This window comes from Sinocyclocheilus grahami, unplaced genomic scaffold, assembly GCF_001515645.1.
Source record: "Sinocyclocheilus grahami isolate Dianchi unplaced genomic scaffold, SAMN03320097.WGS_v1.1 scaffold581.1, whole genome shotgun sequence".
NCBI classification, from domain to species: Eukaryota; Metazoa; Chordata; class Actinopteri; order Cypriniformes; family Cyprinidae; genus Sinocyclocheilus; species Sinocyclocheilus grahami.
Genome location: NW_015505760.1, coordinates 294,036 through 316,873, shown reverse-complemented (window position 1 = coordinate 316,873; position 22,838 = coordinate 294,036). Strand labels below are relative to the sequence as shown.

The window sequence follows — 22,838 nt, the reverse complement described above, 5'->3', positions numbered from 1 at the left end:
AGCGACCACCTCAGACCATCCATCGACGCTCGTCCGCGGTTTTATTTAATTATTATTATTTTTTTAAATAAAGCATTAAGTCTGACCACGAGCAACATCATCCATGCCGTCACCACTCCTATGTCACAGCATCAGGGCTTGTCGTTAACGCCCCCCTCGGCCCTGAGCAGGAAGTGAATCTGTGGGAAATAGAAAAACGGTCCCTAGAATGACATAGAAGCGGGTGAGGTGGGGTAGACCGAGACACCGGGACTAACGCAGGACTCGACACCTATTTGGCTTCATCCAGGTGCAAAAGCACGTTATCTTTGGAAGGCATAAAGCACCGGGGAAAATGCTGATTAAAGAATTGTAAGTGCAGCGTTATTTATTGATCTGATTGTGATGGGAGCATCCTCTGTCTGTCCAATGCAGCGCAGGTACCAGAGGCCATGGCGACATTGCAAACTTGACTTTCTGACAGTTCACATTTAAAGCCCTTGATCGTAAATATTTTTCAGGTGTTTAATATACAAACGGCTTTGGTGCATATTTATCAATTTACCTTGGCCTAAAGTACACTTCGTGTGTGTTTAAAAACGTGCCTTGTGGTGCAATTATAACGTTACCTCTGAATATAAATATTTTTCAGTCAAATAAACGCCTTTGAGTGGATGTTCTGGCACAGATATCTCATCAACCGAGTTTAATTGTCTCTACATTGTGTTATTGATACGCTCGTGAAGGTGAAACGGACCGAATTGAGCACACCGCGTTCCGATATTAAATGGCGCCTGTGTATTTATACTAATACTTTCAGAAACATCCCGTTCATTCATTACCATGTGGCCATTTGATTGCTATATTCACATTTTCATTAAACCGTCCGCGCTTTTCAGAACAACTGGATCCGTTCACCGTGCGCACGTTTCACTGAACCGCGCGACTAACTAGCCTATAACTTGATAATATACTCCAAACCTCCCCCCGCCAGTCACCTTTGAAATATTAATAACCTTTATTTGCCCACAAACACACAAGGCACCGTCAGAAAGGTCAATAAAACCATATGAGGCTTTCTATTCATCTCCAAACAGTGCAGATAATATATCGCCTAATTCAGAATATTTTCTGACGTCCTTGGTGGAAAAAATACCAGCCTGATATGTTTATTTGATTTAGATGGGGGTTTGGTAGTGTACCATTTTTTAAATTACTTTTAAAATCATTTCTGTTAGTAATTTGCAAGGAGCCTGATCCGTTAGCAACACAAATCGTTGTTTGGCGCCCCTATCGTGAAACTACGGCAAGAACGTTTTCAACAAACACTAGCGAATAAGGTGTAAAACCACTCGAATACAGTGAAACATATGACTTTCGTCTGGTTAGGCTGGGACACAGCTAACAGGCAAACCATCATGTTTTCCTCATTTGTCCTTCAACAAGACCTCTTTCTCTTATATTCCGCCGTCGCCCGCACACGTCTTCTGAGTGACTCAGCCACGAGCTGAATCTCTTCAACGCGAAGCGTGTAATAAGGACGCGCCGCTAGCGTGCGTGATACGTATCTCTCTGACGTCACGTTCAGCCACGTCATGGAGAGTTGAAGGAGCACAGAGGGTTCCGCAGAGAACGAGGTGTCCGTTATGCAGCATGTGTAGTTTATGACTTTCAATAAAAACATGCTTTCTTCATATTTTAGAAACTAGCCTGCAATAAACAAATGGCACGTTTTTAAGAGGATCAGGGTGTCTTGGCTCTAAAGTGGATGCTTGTACACCTCAGGTCCCTCAGGGTTTGCTGTCCATGGTACTTTGTGCTTTCACTAAAGCATTAAAAATAACTTTCAACACTAAAAATACCCGTGGGTAAAGAATTAGACCTTTAATGGGAATTGAAATGTGGTTTAAGTTTCAGTTTTGATAAGTTGTAGGGCAGGCTATTTAATTAAGATTAAACTCCAGGTGTGATGTTTATTTAATTATTACATATGATTTAAATTAGTGAGGGTAAAAGGGTGTTTAAAAATGGTAGTGATTGAAAACTTAAAACTTGATATTTATAATAAAAAAAATCCATGGACATTGTGCATTAAACTTTCTACATTTTTGTGCTTTTATTAGACATCAGTGGTCTACTTTTTTTGTGAGCTAAAGCAGTGACCTCTTGTTCTGTGTGTCTCTTTCTCACTGCTCTGGTGACACTTTCCTGTGATCTAGTTCACATCCAGGATCCAGACACAATGTCTGATGGGTCTCTTGCATATCTTAATTGCCATAAAGACCATTTTAGTCACACTTGCCTCAATGTCATTTTAATTTTACAATCTATACGGGTGTATCTTAAATGCACTTCCGGCCTGTGCAATTTAAGAAAATAATCTCTAGCTAGCTAGTTTATTTCATTTGTCTCACTAACAATAACTATTCTGTAATTTTTCTTTTTTTTTCTTCCTGAAAATGAAAAATATAATAAAAATATAATAAAATGGCCAACTAATTTGATAGCTACATTTTATGTATCCTAAATACACACAATTAAATAATATTTGTACACTTTTGGTGTTATTCATCAAAATTATAGTGTGATTGAAAGTTTCATTTATAAAATTATCTTTATATTTACCTGAATTTTTCTTAGATTTCTTCACACATCATGTCTCATATTACATTTTTACTGACACTGTTGTCGCTGGTAAACAATACACTAACTTGTAAAAAAAAAAAAAAACTTTACCAGTGGATAAAAAATAGTTGGCTGTGGTAGAAATTATGACACAATTGTAGGACAATTGTAATTTGTGTAAAAATATTTTTCACAAGAAATATTGAAATGGTTTATGATTATTTAATTGCAGAATTAAAAGTCTGGCTTTAGGACAAGGGTAACGTAACATCTACAAATAAAACAGTAGAAAAGTTTTTAAAAAATGCAACCTTCATATAAAAAAAAGAAAATCACAGAAACATTAAACATCATATGTAAAATGTCACATTATGATGACTTAATCTCTAGACGGATGCAGTTTTTAGTAAAATAGCGACGCTGAGCTTTCAGCTGAATATTGAATTTCACAATCTATTTGTAAACTTGATTGTCTCGTTACCGAAAACAATAAGTATACAGCGAAATGCAGCCATGCGGGCAAAGGCATTTATAATGCAGAAAGTAGCCTGGGTGTCATGGAGGCAGAGTACATGAGACACCAAATCCAGCATGGTGACCGATAGTCCCTGTTCAGGACACAGGCAGCACTCAGGAGGGCAAGGTGACTCCTGCTATTAGCAGATGCTAACAGCAAACAGTAAAACACACTTGTGCGACCATGGCGTTTGTTGATAAATGGTGAAACTTCCCACTGAGTTTATAAAGCATCTGATATATGGCTAGGACAGAAATTCCCTCATGCGCAAAAGGACTATATAGTGCAAAATCATGTTCATAATCAGTATTTTTTACTTGTTTTCTAGTAAAAATATCAGAACTATCCTAACCACTTACTCTCATTAAAGTATGGACTTCTTTGTCAATGATCTTGTCAGACATTAAAGGTGAACCTGGTCCTTGACTTCCTGACAAGCTCATGCTTCATGTCAGAGAAGCCCTCATAAGTCAGATGTAGACAGTCCTGAGGTGTGTGTGTGTGTGTTCATGTCATAAGGCAGATAATGAGAGAGCTGTGCTGGAATGGAGCTCAGTAGTGGTGTTGTCTTATTCCTGAGAAGTATTGATTATATATGCAAGCTGCACAGAGTTTGGTACACTGCCAACTACCATCTAGAAACAGTACACATATATCATAGATGTGCTTGACAAGGAATAGCTTTTATATGTTTGCTAATATGAACAGATTCATTTTGTATTCTGATACTTCAAGCCACTAAATATAAGGCGTTGAAGAGACAAAGCCAAGCTGGTCTTGATGCAGAGATTGCGTTATAGTTTCTCTATCATTTTTGTAAGTGCTGCAAGTTATGGTTTATTAGGAATATGAGATGAGCTGAAAATGACTGTGGAAATACATCAACAAAGTTGCTTTGAAACAGAGGGTATGTAACATTAGAGGCAGTTTCCCAAACACTGCTGTCCACTGTGCACTGAGAAATTCTTCTAATCTTGGTGATTAAATACATTTTCAAAAATCTAATGAAAAAGTGCAACGATAACTTTATATTGAAGTTATATTTAGTTTATATTTTAGGTTACTTATGCTGCTTTAAAAATATAGTATATATATATATATATATATATATATATATAATTTTTTTTTTTATATACAGTACATATTTTATATTAAAATAAAATCTTGTCAGAATTCAGAAATCTTGGTGTAACTTTTGATAACCAGCTGACCTTCAAAACTAAATGTAAATGTAAATGTAAATGTAAAATATGTGCATACTGTTCAAAAGGTTAGGGTCATTAAGGTTTTGTAAAAAAAATTTATACTTTTATTCAGCAAGGGCACGTTAAGTTGATCAAACATAACCATAAAAAATATAATATTACAAAATTTCTATTTCAAATAAATGCTGGTCTTTTAATTTTTCTGTTCATCTAAGAATCCTTGGGAAAGAACATGGTTTTCACAAAAATATTAAATTAATAATTAATTAACAGTAATAAACAATAATAAATTACAATTGAAAATATATTAAAACAGAAAACATATATTTAGATATTTTACATTTTTAATGCTATTTCGCAATATCACTGTTTTTACTGTATTTTATTAAATAAATGCAGCCATTAAAAAAAATAAACTTTCCTCGGCAATTCCTTGCATTTGTATGTTGTGGTTATATTTTATGAAATTGTCAAAATAGTGGCTGAAGAAAAATCCTATTCATTTGTGGAGTTTTAGAAACATGATGGTAATAGCAATAATGATACAGCAAACATGCTTATTATTGGTAGATTTTAAATAATTTGTTTTTCTTGTTCTCTTGCAGTCGAGTGATCCTACCGATTTCTGTGGAGGAGGTAAGTGTAAATTGAGTGTGTGTGTGTGTGCTTGTGAACGCTGGTAATGACACTGAATCCAAACATTGTTTTGGTATGTGTGTGTGCGGCGTCAATCGCTGATTTGCATGTGTTGACTTCGGATGACTCAGTCTTAGCTGGTTTTGACAGCAGAGGAGTCACGATGTAATTTCGTGATGCTCTCCATGTACACCAAGCCATAGATCTGCACACCACTCTGTCATTCAGTCACTTATGACTCAGTTATCTCAGCAAGAGGATGAATCTTTTTCCTCTCATGCTGTTTGATCCCATACAGCCCGTGCGGAAACAGTAATGCATCATTTGTCTCACTATGTGCCAATATTAATAGCTGTGCTTTTGGCCTTGTCAGCAGTTCTCACATCTTTGCTTCCTCTCTGTCTCTCATTCTTTCCTCTGGCCCCATTCAGACTGAGCATTCTCTGTGTCTCCCAGTCTCCTCATTTCCCATGATCCTCTAGCGTGTCATTCTATTCAGTGATCTGGTCGTGAATATCTAACGAGTTACCTGATACCACCACCTCCTTCTGCTTCTCTTTCTCTCAGCTTTTCTAGTCGTCTAAGCTCAAGCACTTGCTGATCTGTAATGAAACAAAATTTAGACTTTCACATTTATGCTTTTGAGGTGGCAAAATGGGGAAGTGACAACTGCCAAGATTATCAGTTTATTCTGAGCATCAATGGTGTAGTGTGTAATTTCTAACCACAAATCCGAATCAGAATATGCTTTATTCACCAAGTGTGCTTTTTGCCTGAACGATGACTGACGGTTGGAATTTGTTGTTTTGTCAAGTTTTGCAAATATTACATACTGCAGCTTTAAAGGAATAGTTCACCCCAAAATTAAACAGATTTGCCAGAGATTTGGAGAAATGTAGCATTACTTGCTCGCTAATGGATCCTCTGCAGTGCATGAGTGCTGCCAGAATGAGAGTCCAAACAGCTGATAAAAACATCACAATAATCCACACCACTCCAGTCAACCAAATGTCATCTTGTGAAGTGAAAAGCTGCGTGTTTGCAAGAAACAAATTCATGAATATAGCTGCAAGCAGCAATTCGGGGCCAAGCACAGCATGTACAGCCAGAATAATAATCACAGCAAACTCATCAAAGTACATCACATCGAACAGTCAAAGGCTCCAAAATATGCATCTCAAAAGCACAAAACACTCTCATGATTTTGTATATAAGTGTGCCACATGTTATGTGCTACACTGGATTCAAACCCACAACCTGGAAGGTTCGGGGCCTGTGGCTCAGCAGAGTGTGTCACTCAGTGCACAATCATCAGGCTGCAATCATAAAAGCAATACTTAGCATGTTGACCAGATTAGCATGCTAAAATACGTTATTATACTAACATATTTTCGGTTAATCTGATAGCTGAAGAGTCACATTATATAGAATGGCAACTGATTAGCACTTTAACAAATTACCACTCTAAGCTAACTAACTAATAAGCACAGTAGGGCTGCATGATAAATCGAAATGGAATCAAGATCGCGATTCGACAGAAGCTGCGATTGTCATGCGTATCTTTCAGTGAAGCACGGTTCTGTGATCAGCAGTAAATCTCCATCCAAAGGCCAGAGGGCGCTCTCGCGCTGAAACTCCAAATACGCCTTGCCAGAAAATGGCTATCGCTGCAGCTGAATAAACAGAAGATTCAACTGCTTTCATTGATTCAACGTGACTAATAAACACATGACTACGGCAATATACGGTTTATCGGAGTTCTTATTATTATAATTTTCATTAAAATAAAGTATATTTATAATGCAATGCCTTTATCACTGTTTAAATACTATGAAATATGTTGCATGCCGTGTTCTGTGTAAGAAGCCACATCATCTCACAGAAGGATTTATTTCAAACACTCGACTGACGTTATGAAGTGAGTTTGGAGTAAAAATATGTTATTAAATGTGGTATTTTCACATGCTTTCAGACGGAGCAGCATTTACTACACAGAGCCGTAGTTCACTGAGAAGCTATGCAAACAGCTGTCATTATCGTGAACGATTTCTTCGATTTCATAATCGCGCAATAAAATCGTCTGCGATTTTTTTTCCTAACTTGTCAGTGAACTACGGCTATGTGTAGTAAATTCTGCTCCATCTGAAAGCACGTGATGATGATTTCCTGCTGATTACAGAACCGGCTTTTTTAACTAAATGCGCATGATAATCGCATTCGATTAATCGTGCAGCCCTAAAGCACAGTCAACCTTGGAGAGGTATTTCTCAGGAACGATAGGGAATATCACAAATCTGTTCAGTCATGTCTATGTGGCTCGGTCCAAAGATTATCTGATCAGATTTTGAACAGAATTGGACAAAATTTATAGGAGGGGTAGTGAAAAAAATGTTTTTCATTTACTTCAAAAATGTCAGACAAACAAAATGTTGAAAACTGAGATATCATCAGACTCGGCATAAGCCAAGGAATGTATTAACACAGAGAAAACAAAATTAGGACAATGCTTTTAAAAGTTATAAAAAAAAAATTTATCTCTGGAAGACTAGGTGGCGTTGTCTTCAAACTTCTCAGGTACCTTCAGGACATGATATCGATGATCCCTACCAATTTTTGTGCCGAAACGTAAAATTGTTCAAAAGATATTGCAATTTATGACAAATTTCAAAATAGCTGACAAGCAGTTAATCTCATTCTGGCAAAATTTGTTATCCTTGGATTCGGCATGACCCAAGGAATCCACAATCATTCAAAAGTTATAAGCAAAAATGTAAATTTTTGATATTTAATGACCCATAAGTGGTGCTGTTCCCAACTTTGGCATGGACCCTCAGATCATGGTGTTGATAAAGTGTAATAAGTTTCATTTCAATTGATCAAAGTTTGGCCGAGATACAGCCTCTGAACCAATTTTAGGTCAACACTGTTAAGTTCGTAACACCATAACTTTTGAACAAAGATGAATATCAAAATTCTGTTCATTCATTTCTGTGCAGCTCAGTCTGAAGATCATCTGAGCCAATTTTCGTAAAAAGTGGGCAAATTTTGAAGGAGGAGTAGTGAAAAAAACAACAACAACGGAATACTGTACTTTTCAAATGGCCACTACTGTAATGAATGGTGTCTTAATGTAAGCTATTGGATGTGATCAGCAAGAGGAGAGTAATCTTGTGTACGAAGTTTCATTTTTCCAGAAAGTGTTCATAATGTTGCTTTCTCCAGTGAAAAAGTTGATTAATCTGAATCAGGTGAGAAATATGCAAAGATCAAGCACTGTTTACAAGTGAAGAAAACAGTCCAAAACAGTTCTAAACAAATATGTCTGTGAATTTTGATCTGAGAGGACAAGAGGTGATAGACTTTTTCACTGGAGGAAGCATTACTATGAATTATGGACAGAAGCATCCGTTTAAAGTTCAAATGCTTCGATGGATTTGTTTCTTACAAATATGCAGCTTTTTACTTCACAAGACATTAATAATGGACTGGAGTCATGTGGATTACTTTTGGATTATTGTGATGTTTTCATCAGCTCTGTTGGCACTCATTCACCATCCACTGGTGAGCAAGTAATGGTCTGTGGGTGAATTTTCAGCAAATTTAAACTATTCCAGCTATTAATAAACTATTCCTTTTAAGATCCAGTTACATGATTAACCATCTGATCACATAAATCACCTCAGCTGCCTTTAGACTACCTGACTCCAGCTGTTCATGTTTCTATAAATCATATCCTAGTAATTTCCTAGTAACTTTGGACCGACATGAGCATGTGGGATCTGCCCCGAGGGACAAACCCTTATCTGGGCCGGATTATGCAAATTAAAAGGCTGCTTCCACCTTGTGAGGCCCCTCTTTTCATCTGCACTAATTTTTACATACCTCAGCATATTCTCCAAAAAAGTACTGCCAGCCAAGATCCATTTGGATAATAGTCTAATCAGTTCTGTCACATAAAATATGTCTGGGACGAGACATTTTAATGCAAGTCCTTCCTGTCAGGTCAGAGTCTCCTCCTAGCACCCAGTGGGAGTTTAAAAGGTTAAAAAGGAGATTTTGCATTGCATTGCATTCATTAAGACTGCACAATTAAATGAATGTTGAGTAGATTAGATTTAAATTGAGTTGAATGAACCACGGGTGGGTGAACATACCTAGTTTCACTCTTTCTTCATCATTTTCATTGATTAGTGTATTTTCAGAGTAATGATCCTTATTGTTGAAACACTGTCATTAGCATAAAGAGATCGCAGATAAAATATGATTGGCTGCTTCAGTGCCCATTCCTGGAAAATGGACATTTAAGGAAAGCCACTTCATTTATAAAGGTTGATCAATAATTCATAGAGGTTTACTTTGATACTTTGAATATGTAGATCTTCAAAAGTATAGTTTCACTGCAGCATTTTTAAATGCTGTATAAACTATGAAGTATACTTATAAGCCTATAGTTAAGCAATATCACGTGAGCAAGAGTGTCGTCATTTCAACAAGACTGTAATCATATTGATTCAATACAAAGAAGCCAATACTTTCATTTCAATGTGGAAGTAAGCTATTTCCTTTCAATGCTTTAGATTTCATTCAAGACTTAGCCGTTAATTAGATTAACAGTGCAGTAAACCTTTATGATTATGAAAATAAAATAATATGATAATAAACATTTCTTAACTATATTATTGTACACCAAAAACAGCTGGAATCGTCTGACACAAGAAGCCTTGCACATTGTAGTTGAAAAGGTCTGCAACTTCTCTTACATTAAAATAAAGTGGATTGAGTAACTTTTAGACCGAAAATTCAAAGAATAAACAAAAAGTAACTGCCTTTATTCTTTCTGTTTTAAATATATTTTAATATTCATTTGTCTGTATCTTGAGTGTGTTGTAGGTTTGTGTTTTATTGGTTGATTTCTCCCCTCTTCCCACCCTCTACACTCCCACTTTTCCACAGCTTTACATGCCCATTTCTGGAGTCTTCTTCAGATCTAAGGTGTGAAAGACCAGTGCTGAAACAGGGGGGGTTTCATGACACTACATAGGGACCAAATAAGAATATGTATTTTGTGCCTTTGCGCTGATTTGCTTTGACATTATGATGATTTCATTGTTGTAAGAACATGTTCTTTACATGTATTGAAAACACTGAATGTGAAAACATTTTGTGTGACACATCTGCTGGATTTACAAATAAACTCTTACAGTGTTAAAATGTACTCTGTGACTAAAGTACATATTTCACACTTTCAAAAATTGTATTTTAACTCTAAAAAAGAGGGAGCCATATATAAATTTCAGGAGTGTTAAATTTGACTCAAATTGAGTTAATTGAACACTGGCTTTTTTGGCTGTGTAGGCACAATATTGTCAGTTACTTATACGCCAGTGTAACAGTCCCAAACAAAGTCAAAGCAGAAGCATTGCGCATCTCAGAGCAACATGTAGTAGTGTGTTTCGTTCCTGAATGAATTTTAAAATGAATCTGTTAATTGAATGATTCAATGACTCACTCACTTTTTTCATTGCTGAATGAATTAAAGTTTTGAATCAATCTTTTGACTGAATGATTCAAACTCACACATAAAGACAGTCAATTATCTTATTTTATTTGTATACCCCTATGAAGGCATTTAAATTACAAATATTTTATTTAACATTTAGTCAACATATTGTTGACTAATGTTTCTTAGATTACTTGAGGAGAAAAAACAAGGATGAAATCTGGAATCCATATTTTAAAAACATGGAATTATGATATGATGTTAATTCCCCTCATTGAAAATGTTGGCCCTCTGTGCCTCCCATTTTCATACAGTTCCCAGAATCACCACTGGTCATTCGTCTTAATGCTTGCAGATACGAATAAATAATGACAATCGACTTTCTTTTGAGCACTGAAAGCAGAGAGCAGCTCTTGTCAGATAAGCTCACATGAATTAAAGCCCTGATCCTTCATCTGCTTTCAGGAGCCTTAAAGACACATTTTATGTGGCGGATGTTGTTTAAATCAAGAGGGCAAAATGCTATTCCTGGAGTCCATTCATTCAGCAGGGAATGATGGATTAAGAAAGCTTGCTTGCTTAAAGGCAGCTGGGCAGTTGATGCCCCCTTTATGACACTCCCTTATTTCTACCCTTCTTCCTCTTCCTGTTTATAATCATACACACACACACACACACACACACACACACACACACACACACACGCACAAACACCACAAGCTGTCTGTCATTGTAGACTGGCTCTGCGCTTGAGACATGCTCTGTTAGCCTGTCGATTAGTCTGAGCTCACATCTTTTAGCCTGTCCATCACCATCAGTGAACTATAATCAGGGCTTAACCATACTACACATCACATGCTGCTCATTCAAAAAGATTACAGTTTTATGCAGTGTCACTTTAAAAATGGATATATGGCACACTGATACAAAAAATAGCACACCCACTGCAGACGAAACCCTGTCTGATGCTGTGTGTGTGTGTGGACTGCAGAGAGAGTGGGATGAAAATGTGTGATATAGGTTGGATTTTCATAGAGTGCTGCAAAGTGACGCATTCTGCTACTGGCCTCTGATTGGCTGAGAGGACAGAGGAAATCTCTGATTGGCAGAGGAATGATGACACTGCATGTAGATACAGAACCACACACATAGTCCCACACACTACACAGGAGGCATGATATCCATCCATCCATCATCTATATATCTATGTATATATGTATCCATCTATATCTGTATGTATATATGTATCTATCTATGCAATGGAGTGTGTCACTGCACTCTCCTCACTCTCTTTCTTTTTCTCCCCTTTTCTCCTCTATCTGTCATTCTCTGGTGCCAACTGGTATAAATAGGCAGTCTGCTTTGTGTCGTCATTTTCTTTCCTCTGTTCTCTCTATCTCTTTCTCACACACAGACACACACACACACACACACACACACACACACATAAATGCTTATGCGTGATGGATGGTGTGTTTAGGGCTGTTTCTAGGTAAGATTCTGGAGGTGTTTTAGCTTGAGTTTTTGCTGCTGGCTCAGCTTAGACTCTGAGTAGAGGCTGCTGACAGTGAACGTGTGTCAGGACACTAAATCTCTTAGTCTAACACACTCGATCTGCACGCTTAAAAAAAGGTTCTTTACTGGCATTGATGGTTCCAACTTCCATGAAGAACTACGTTCTTCTAAAAAATGATTCTTCTATTGCATCGCTGAGAAAACACCCTTTTTGGTACAACATAAGACTCAACAATATCTGCAGGTTTTCTCTTTTTATATTGTCATGCCCATTCAAATATGTATATTGTGAATGTTTTTTTAAATATATTTTTTATTTTTATAATTAATATGCTTGATTATTGTAGGGTTATAAGAAAATCTAAATTGCTTTCGCAAAGTCAAAATGTCCACGTTTGCATCCTTAGTTTGCAGATCCTCCTTTTAAATTGAAATTGATTGTCATTATTAGTAGATTATAACTAATAATGGAACTTTAACATGTTGTGATATGGAAAATCAGTCATTAGGCTAATGATACAATAGCAACACAAAACGTGTTTCATTTCAATACAGGCATCCCTAAAATTGATAATTTGCCGGTCAGAAAGTGAGTTAGATGTTGATTCATTTTCCAACAGTTCAGTGTAGGATTTGATGGATTCAAACCGCTAACTGAAATCTTTGAACTATTCATTAAAAACCAGCTCAAAGTGTTCATTAGATCAGGACTGCACTGTACCACACTGTATGGATTCAATAAAAAGAACAATTTCATACGAGTAATTTGTTCAGGAATCAGACTAAACTGTTCCCTTAGTAAGACTACTCTTTCCTTTCCTTTTTTTTTTTTTAAATTGCAACATTTAATGCAGACCGCATCTCACATTCCCCTATTATGAATGTGATGCACTAAAATGTAATTGTGCATGTGTCAGTGCTTATGCATTTGCAGAGTCTTTTTGCAGTATTTACTGTGTATGATGTGTGTGTTTATATTCTAACTATATTCTCTACAGGATTATATGTGACCCTGGAACATAAAACCAGTCATAAGCGTAAATTGTTTCGAATAAATTAGCTTTCCATTGATGTATGGTTTGTTAGGATCGGACAATATTTGGCCGAGATACAACTATTTGAAAATCTGGAATCTGAGGGTGCAAATAAAATCGAAATATTGAGCAAATTGCCTTTAAATTTGTCCAAATGAATTCTTAGCAATGCATATTACTAATCAAAAATTACGTTTTAATATATTTACAGTAGGAAATTTACAAAATATCTTCATGGAACATGATATTTACTTAATATCCTAATGATTTTTGGCATAAAAGAAAAATCAATGATTTTGACCCATACAATGTATTTTTGGCTATTGCTACAAATATACCCCAGCAACTTAAGACTGGTTTTGTGGTCCAGGGTCACATATGTGATTAAGATATGAAAGAAGCCATTGTTTATTAAGCATAGATCAGCAGAAGAGGAGGGAAACACAGACACACACACACACAGAGGGAGGGAGAGAGAGAGAGAGAGAGAGAGAAAGAGAGTGACACGAGAACCCAGGATTAATAGACAATAGTGATCAAACACGCTTATGAAGTTTGAGATTGTGAAATGTATTTCTGTGTGTCTCACAGTATCAGGTCGGGCAGCTGTACTCAGTAGCGGAGGCCAGTAAGAATGAGACGGGTGGAGGAGAGGGCGTTGAGGTCCTGAAGAACGAACCCTACGAGAAGGATGGAGAGAAGGGACAGTACACACACAAAATCTACCACCTGCAGAGGTACTCACACTTACACAAACCCACAGACACATGAGTGTATTAATTAAAATGTGCTAGATTAATGTTAAAATTTAAAAACAATAGTGCACTAAAAATAGGTTCATCATTTACACATCCTGAAGTCGTTCCAAACCAGTACATTTTATCTTCCACATGTAAAGAAGTTCAGCAGAATGTCCAGGTTTTTTTTTTTCATACAATTCGCACATTCACAATAGAATGCCGTTCCAGCGGATGACATAGGACGTCGGCGTTAGTGCAAGTTTTGACCAAAAGTTAGAGGAAGTTAGAGATTACGGTTTATACCGTTTTAAATATGGACATGTTTCTTACAAAAACGCATCGATTCGCTACAGGAGGCCTTTATTCCCCCTCTCCCTGAGCCGTGTGAGGTCATATAGCCTACACCTAGGATGGCTTAAGGGCGAGTAGATCATGGGGTAATTTTCATTTTTGGGTGAACTAACCCTTTAAGGTGATAGTGTGGGATTTAAATCAAAAGAAATGTAAAAACAATGAATATTTTCAAACAGATTTCCAAAATACCTCCCTTGTCTGTTATTGGTCAGACAAACAGATAGCCCTGCCCCAAACTCACACCAGAGCCACTGTTGCTATGCTGAACTAGTTCAATTGCTCAAACAAAGTTTTGGAGAAAGTATTTTAAGAAAAAAACAACACATTTCTGTTTATTTTAGTCTACTTCTCATTTGCATTTTTGCTTTTTCAGTAAAGTCCCGTCATTTGTACGAATGCTTGCACCAGCATCAGCACTGAACATTCATGAGAAAGCTTGGAATGCCTACCCATACTGCCGCACAGGTAACAAACACACACACACACACACACACATACACACACACACACACTCACTTAACAGCTATTAAGTTTCTCATGTGCTCTTTCTTCCTCTTGCTTTCATATTATTATGTCTTCTTATCTGTTTCTCCCCGTCTCTTTTCTGTCACTGCATTTGCGGGCACTGAATAATTCACTGTTTGAGCTGAGCAGGAGTGGAGTTACAGCACAGGAAACTGAGATTATATTGACACATTCCCTTCACTTCATTCTCACAGCCGCATAGATGACAGACTCCCCATTCGCTAAAGTCTGCTATCAAGATATTTCTAAATCTCACTGCAGTGCTTAAAACAAGTCTACAGTTTTGTTTTTGAATACATGTAAAAAGTTGATATGGCAAGTATTGAGCTAAACTGAATTTTTGAATGATTTAATAATATTAATATTGAATAACAAAATGATTTGTCTGAGATTATTGGCCAACCATCAGCAAGCTGCTAGAAGAAAGAAATGTGTGTTCCACTATTTGTCCAAGTCAGGGTGTCTAGATACAGTTACATTGTAGTGTGTTATAGGTATTCAGTTCCTTCACAGGAAAAGGTCCAAACATCTGTTTCAGGAGTCAATATGGATTTTTTTTGTATTCATTGCAAAATACAAAAGTTAGCAACCTAATTTTACTGTACCTTGTAAAATTAATAAATAATAGATTTTAAAAGTTGCAATAAAATGGAAGTATTTATAGATATTTTCTTCTGTATTGTGGTGTACATATGAGTGTAACAAATTATTGAAAAATAAAATAATCCATCGGTTGCTGATTTTGTGGTGTTTGTGGGGTTGATTGTGGAGAGACCGGTTTTGATTGAGTTATGACATTTTGATCAAAAATTACAATGTCAAATTTAAATGATAACAATAATAAAGCATGCATAGACTCGTTCACAATAAGATGAATAACATGCATTTGAGAAATAGGGTGAATTCTTATTTCATTTCATGCTGATTTTAAGTAGATCTGCTTTCAAATATTGAATCCCAAACATAGAATCACTGACATTTTCCTCAAAAATAGCATTAGAGTAAAACAACATCTTTAAGTATTTAATGTCAAGTTAAGTTGCATGAAGTGAACAGAATTACTGAGCTTATTTATTGTTTCTCACCATTGTGACTATGAAACCTACAAAGCTTATCGTTGTATTATGAGAATTTATGAGTAATGATTCACGGTCTGATTAGAACTAATGTTGAGTTTGTATATGGATATTATTTCAGTATGTTTACTTCCAGACTAATATGTGACCCTGGATCACAAAACCAGCTTTCCATTGATGTATGGTTTGTTAGGATAGGACAATATTTGGCCGAGATACAACTATTTGAAAATCTGGAATCTGATGCTGCAAAAAAATCAAAATACTGAGAAAATCGCCTTTAAAGTTGAAGTTCTTAGCAATGCATATTACTAATCAAAAATTAAGTTTTGATATATTTACGGTAGGAAATTTACAAAATAACTTCATGGAACATGATATTTACTTAATATCCTACTGATTTTTGGCATAAAAGAAAAATAGATAATTTTGACCCATACAATGTTTTTTTTTAGCTATTGCTACAAATATACCCCAGCGACTTAAGACTGGTTTTGTGGTCCAGGGTCACATATGGGCTAAAATGAGATTAAATAAAATTAGAAATGGTCTTAAATGAGATTTGATATATTCTTAAACATAAATGATCTAATTCATATATTATTTTCCTTTTCCCCCCATTGTCTGTCCTGCATCACCCTTCAGTAATTACTGTAAGTATACAATCTTTGCAAGTACACAAATATGAATGAACAAACATGTTGAACATGTAGATGTACAGCACAAACTCATACAAACACTCACTGTTTGACTGAAAGAGGAGACAGTAACTTTAGCTGGAGTGAAAGGAGAGAGGACAGATGTCAGTATGTCACTGCGGAGTCTGTCCTTCAGTTATGGTTTATCAGTTTGTTCATTGATTATCTGTGTTTTTAGAATGAGTATATGAAAGAAAACTTCCTCATCAAGATCGAGACGTGGCACAAACCCGACATGGGACAGCAGGACAATGTGAGTATAGGTCTAGTAGTAGATTATATGTGTGTGAACTCCACAATTTTGTGCCAAACCTGACAATTATGCTCTCAAGTATGATAGTTCTGTTCTTCTTTACAGGTTCATGGGCTAGACCCAGACACCTGGAAGAAGGTGGAGGTGGTGTACCTAGACATCGCAGACCGCAGTCAGGTGGAGCCAAAGGTGAGCTTTACTTAGATAAAATAGCTGCCTTTTCCAGTTACTTTCTAATCCGATCAGTGCTGTCTCTGTGTAGGACTATAAACCAGATGAAGACCCCACTAAGTTTAAATCTGTGAAGACTGGAAGAGGGCCGCTCGGTCCGGATTGGAAGGTGATACATTTTACAGCACCTCTAATGGCTGTGTGCTTGTATAAAATTTGTGTAAATGTAGTAAGTGCATGCTTGATGTATGAGTGGGAAGCTTATTAATGGCAAATTATATCCAAATGCTTAATGGATTTTGGGTGTGTGTAGAAAGAGCTACCTAAAAGGACAGACTGCCCACACATGTGTGCCTACAAACTGGTTACTGTCAAGTTCAAGTGGTGGGGCCTGCAAAACAAAGTGGAAAACTTTATTCAAAAGGTCAGTGTGATTGATTAAACTGTTTATTAAAGTTACCATCAAATCAAATTTTTGACCATATTTAGTGCATGTTCCTGGACTGATTGTCTATGATTCATCTGCGCAATATAAAGGTTTACTGAGAGGACAAAATCTGTTGTTTACCAAATTCATTTTTTTTTGTAAATAAATTAATATATTTATTCACATTCAATTGATCAAAAGTGACAGTAAAGACATTTATAATTTTGTTGTGATATGGAAAAAAGATTTATATTTTAAATGAATGATCTTCTTGTGAACGTCATATTTATCAAAGAATCCTAAAAAAAATTGTAACACTGTTTCCACATAATTATTAAGCAGCACAGCTGTTTTCAACATTGAGAATAATACAAAAATGTTTCTTAAGCACCAAATCAGAAGGATCTTCCTTCAGATATTCTGAAGGATCATGTGACACTGAAAAATGGAGCGATTACTGCGGAAAATTCGGCTTTGCCATCACAGGAATAAATTATACATTTAAACATATTGAAACAGTTATTTTAAATGTTAATATTTCAGAATATTACTGTTTTTACTGTATTTTGATCAAATAAATGCAGCCTTGAGACATGAAATCTTAACCCCCAAATTTTAAATGGTTTGAAGTCTGACTAAATTCTATTTTTTTGTTTTACTTTATTATTTTCTACACATATACAAATGCCATCAGAAAGTTAGTTACCATTAACTGATATAAACTGTATGTCGTCCAATCCCTTATAAAATTAAGTTCCATCCTCAATTTTATGTAAAAAAAATCAGTTTAAAATTCACCTTACAAAATGAATTTTGTACCTCCTTCTCCCTTTAACAGCAAGAGAAGCGCTTGTTCACTAATTTCCACCGGCAGCTGTTCTGTTGGATTGATAAATGGATCGAGCTGAACATGGACGACATCCGCAGAATGGAGGAAGAGACCAGGAGGGAACTGGATGAGGTCAGATGAGATGCCCTCCAGCAAATTTACATTTACCCTGTCTTTGTCCACTTTAAATTATTCCTCATCTCTATTGTTCAGTTTGAACCAGCCTTTATATGGTAATGATCAATTTTAGTCAGTTAGCCAAACAAACTAATTGCTCTGAGATATTTTCTTGTAGAATTTACAAACAGCTGAATTCATTTGTTGCGAGATTGAGTTTTTGTTTGTGTTTGTCTGGTGTTTTGAGTGTCGCCTTCGGCCTGCCACAAAAGTTCCCACCACACAAAGACAATTACGTGTATCAAGGCAGATGAATAATTGAATGTAGTCCATAATGAGGTCCAGTCACTGCGAACAAAAGGGGCAGCAGAGTGGAGCAGGTCACTGTTCAGCGCTCTCAGGTGCCCTTCGGGGAATGAGTGACGTCATGTATTGGCGGCATCCCCAGTTTCACATACTTTGCAGGACTATCCCAGAAATCAGTGTCTCCTCCTTGACTCCCACAAGTGATCTGTAATCCCAGAGGATAGGAAAAATCAGGATAAGTCCTTCTTGAATCACATTTGTAGCCTGTTGTTCTTCCACAAGGAGCTATTCACTTTATGTACACATGCATGTTTTTCTCTTGCTGTCTTTCAGATGAGAGTGAAGGATCCAGTGAAAGGCATGGTGGCTCTTGAAGACTGAAGCTGCTACGTGTTCCTGGATGCTGCTGTTCATAAAGGTAATTGACAATCTTTAGCGCCCCCTAACGTAATTCATCTAAAACAGCAAGTGAGAACTTTTTAATATTTCCTAGTATATGGACGCAATATATGGGCTATGTTTGGGATAGCATATTCACATTAACTATGTTGGGAGTACAGTATGCATAGAATACTAATCTTGAACTTTCAAAAATGATTTTAAAAAGAAATGTAATTTCATTTGTAATTTCAAATGTAATGTAATTTCAAATGTAATTTCAGCATTTTTAAGCTGATAACTGCTGATAACCACAACTGTTCATGCAACATAAGGTCATGCGACAAATGATTATTATTTTTTGTATTTTTGAAAGAAGTCTCTTGTGCTTACCAAGTTTGCATTTATTTGATCAATAATAGTCAAAACCGCAATATGGAATGTTATTATCATTTTAAATAACGGTTTTCTATTTTAATGTATTTTAAAATGTAATAAATGTAAGTGTCACATGATCCTTCAGATATCATTCTAATATGTGACCCTGGACCACAAAACCAGTCTTAAGTCGCTTGGGTATATTTGTAGCAATAGCCAAAAATACACTGTATGGGTCAAAAATGATTGATTTTATGATTTGATATATATAAAAATCTTACTGACCCAAAACCACTGAATGGCAGTATGTACTGGACAGTATGCAATCAGTAGCATGTTAGTAATCTATTCTGATCATCACTGTGGAGTTTAACCTTTAAAGTAATTGAATATTCTTGTTCTCTCTCTCTGTCATTTCCTGTGAGTCTTTCTCAGATCAGACCTGAACTACTGGAGACCAGCAGCATCCCTCCCCTCAATCAAATCAAAGCAACAAGTCTTTTTAATCGTAATCAAAGTCCTTCATCCAGCCCTTTTGGTGCAGTTTGTCCTGAGCATCATTCATATCCTCCTTTCAGTCTGACAGTGGAGCACATTGACTAGTTAAATATGCTATTATACCGGTTCTAACGTCATGCCCAGTTTATGAAGTCTACCTACTTAAACAAATACAGGGACGATCAGCAGTTCGTCATTTATGATGTCAGATCATTACCTTAATAAATGGAGCTCGGCAGAATTGTGTTTTAAGATGAGTTTAATGTAAAGCAGATGATATTTGTGTGTATATATATTCAGAATATCTATTGGCAGTGGAATTATTGTGACAGATGTATAAACAGGGTTTTTAAGTAATTGTTCTCCTAATTTTTTTTTTTTGTGGACCAAGCCGGTTTTCCTTGGTTTGTTTTAATCTGTAGTGATTTGTTTTTGTTGCTTTATGTTTTAATTTCATTTTACCCATTTTTTAACCTATTTACCAGCTGATCCAAGGTGTAAGTGTGTCTCTTTATAGTGTAGTACTGTACAATCACAGTCGTGTCATCCTGACCATTAATTTATTTGTAACATGCATTATGGACTACAAGTACAGTTCATATTTAAATGCAAAACACAGTTTATTATAATCAGCTGATCGAACAGTATCACATTCTTGAAATAAGCTGAAGTCAAAAGTATTGTTGTTTGTTAATCAATCAATATTAATGGTTTCATAGTCATTTCTTCCAGTTTCCTTGTATGTGCTATTTTAGTCAAGCTATTTTATTTATTTATATAAAAAAGACAGGTATACAGTAGCTGTAGCGCGCCCTCCCTTGGTTGTTTTTGATTGGCTTACAAGATCAGGCTCCGCCCTTTTCTTTAGTCAGTGACTGACTGACTGTCTTTGAAAGAACTTGAAGAGGCGACACTAAACCTTTTAGTCTTGACATCTTTCATAAAAGGTTTATTACTAATATAGAAAAGGTTTTTTTCCTGACTATCTTGTCACCAGATGAGGTGCTCAAGGAGGATATTTTACGTTATGTGCATATTTTATAAAAGTATAATTCATTTTCGTCTCACCTCCTTTCCATTTTATTGAAGGATCAATTATCGTACTTACCCTTTTATAACATGTCTTGAGGATAAAGACACATTTATCCAGATATTAGCAATAATACCTCCTTTGACAAACCCTTCCAATCAACATACATGATGTGAGATAGTGACTTTAGAAGTGTATAATCCATTCCCTCTCAGAATGTTGCGTCATTAGGACTTTAATACAAATATACTCTCACTTCCAATCGCTCCTAGTTTTATTGATATGGAATCGGGTAAGGAAGGTGAAATGGGTTGAGTATGGGTTTTTAAATCAGTCTTTTCTTAGTAACGTGATGTGTGTATGGATGTATGTGCGTTTGAAGTTCTCAGTGTTTCTTGTTTTCACGTGAGGGACATCCGACATGTAACTAAAATGGAGGTTTACACCCTTGTGTTTCTTTCCGCCAATGCTCAGGACCCATTAATGCACACCTAAATTCATTCTGACAAGAGTTAAATTATTCTTGTAGAATTACATCGAATTCTTTGAAATTCGTAGAAATTCCATTGAATTCTTAAGAGATGAATGAAAGTTTTATGGTGTAGACTGCACGTGTTAAAACATCTTTACCGTCATAATACAACCATCGATACACCAAAACTGTGTTGGTCCTGAGTCTAATCAAAGTGATGTATGGATGTATGTATTGAATTGTATATAGTATATAAATATATGTAGATGAACACATATACATATATATATATATATATATATGACTATATAAATATAGCTCAGACTATCCTGCCAGGCTATCAGCACATAAAGCCTTCCATCAACCCAACCAGAGTAATTATATCTAGTGGTTTAGTAATGGCTGGGTGTTATCTGTGGGAAAAGTTACTGGAAGGTGGTGATTAATGGTGGTTTAGGAAATTAAAACTAGATTTGAGCTATTGATTTGAACAATCTATAAGGGACCCTGCAGATAACTCCGCCCATCACTGTCACTGGCCCCGCCCCTCATCCCTGGCCGCTCCTCTTTGGCAGGATGGTGTCTAAATATGTTTTCATTCATCGATTGTTGTTGTATTTTTGCTGTGAGCCATAGAAATCTCTCACTTTCAAATTCCTTTCAAAGCTTACACTGTGAACGAAGCCATGGCCTTTGAACTTGAGAAAAAGACCCTTTCAGGAGGTTTTGGACTAGGTTGCCATTCTTCTCTCGATTGAAACTTGTCCAAGCTGGTGTTTGAATGACAGACAGGTGGCTTATAAAAGGGAACTATCCATATGAACTGATCATCCACAGTTTGTGTTACCATTATGTGAGGCAGATCATGGTAAACAGGACTTTTTCTCATAGATTTGTTGTTGTTAGATTTCACGATTTGTTGTCGAAATTAAAACCCAATGATTCTAGAAATACAAAAAAAAAAAAAAATGTTTTTTGAATTTGTTTCACCCCACCCTGTCATGTCATGTTTTTTTAAACATTTATTTTACTGTGAATTTGTGCCTTTTGTCATCTTATCTTCCAATAAAACTACATTGGAGATGTGAAAAAATAAATAAACTTTTAAAAAGTAGTGTTTTACTGGTTTACACGCCTTTGAGTTCTAAAAATACTTATTCAATATTGTTTTTCAGTAAATTTGTACTCCATTTTCTTTGATCAAACACATTTTTCAGTTGTATGCTTAAAGGGATAGTTACTCACCCTCATGTCGTTTCAAACCCACAAGACCTTCGTCCATCTTCGGAACACAAATTAAGATATTTTTGATGAAATCTGTTTTTGATGAAACCCTGCATAGACAGCAACGCAACCGACACGTTCAAGCCCCAGAAAGGTAGTAAGGACATTGTTAAAATAGTCCATGTGACATCAACCTTAATGTTCTGAAACAAAAAACAAACAAAAAAACTTTACTGTCATCAACACACACTGAAGACTGGCACGAAAGAGAATAAAATGTAGAATAAAGTCATTATTTTAGTTTACTTCACGCACAAAACGTAATTTCATAGCTTCATAAAATGAAGGCTG

The 22,838-nt window shown here is 36.1% G+C and overlaps 1 protein-coding gene across 1 annotated transcript; it reads left to right on the top strand.

Moving 5' to 3' along the window:
• The first annotated feature begins 172 nt into the window (after positions 1-172).
• On the top strand, positions 173-22,256 carry pitpnab (phosphatidylinositol transfer protein, alpha b). Its single transcript, XM_016240121.1, has 12 exons — positions 173-351; positions 4,932-4,962; positions 13,603-13,748; positions 14,479-14,570; positions 16,352-16,359; positions 16,583-16,657; positions 16,763-16,846; positions 16,920-16,997; positions 17,142-17,252; positions 18,094-18,216; positions 18,841-18,925; positions 19,699-22,256. Exons 1-11 carry the CDS (start codon positions 335-337, stop codon positions 18,886-18,888), a joined length of 813 nt encoding a protein of 270 aa, XP_016095607.1. The 5' UTR covers positions 173-334; the 3' UTR covers positions 18,889-18,925; positions 19,699-22,256.
• The last annotated feature ends 582 nt before the right edge of the window (positions 22,257-22,838 follow it).

Excerpts from the sequence above, each read along its gene's own strand:
- pitpnab (XM_016240121.1), top strand. Across the intron at positions 4,963-13,602 it reads TACCGATTTCTGTGGAGGAG|TATCAGGTCGGGCAGCTGTA; the intron begins GTAAGTGTAAAT and ends TGTGTCTCACAG. Across the intron at positions 13,749-14,478 it reads AAAATCTACCACCTGCAGAG|TAAAGTCCCGTCATTTGTAC; the intron begins GTACTCACACTT and ends TTGCTTTTTCAG.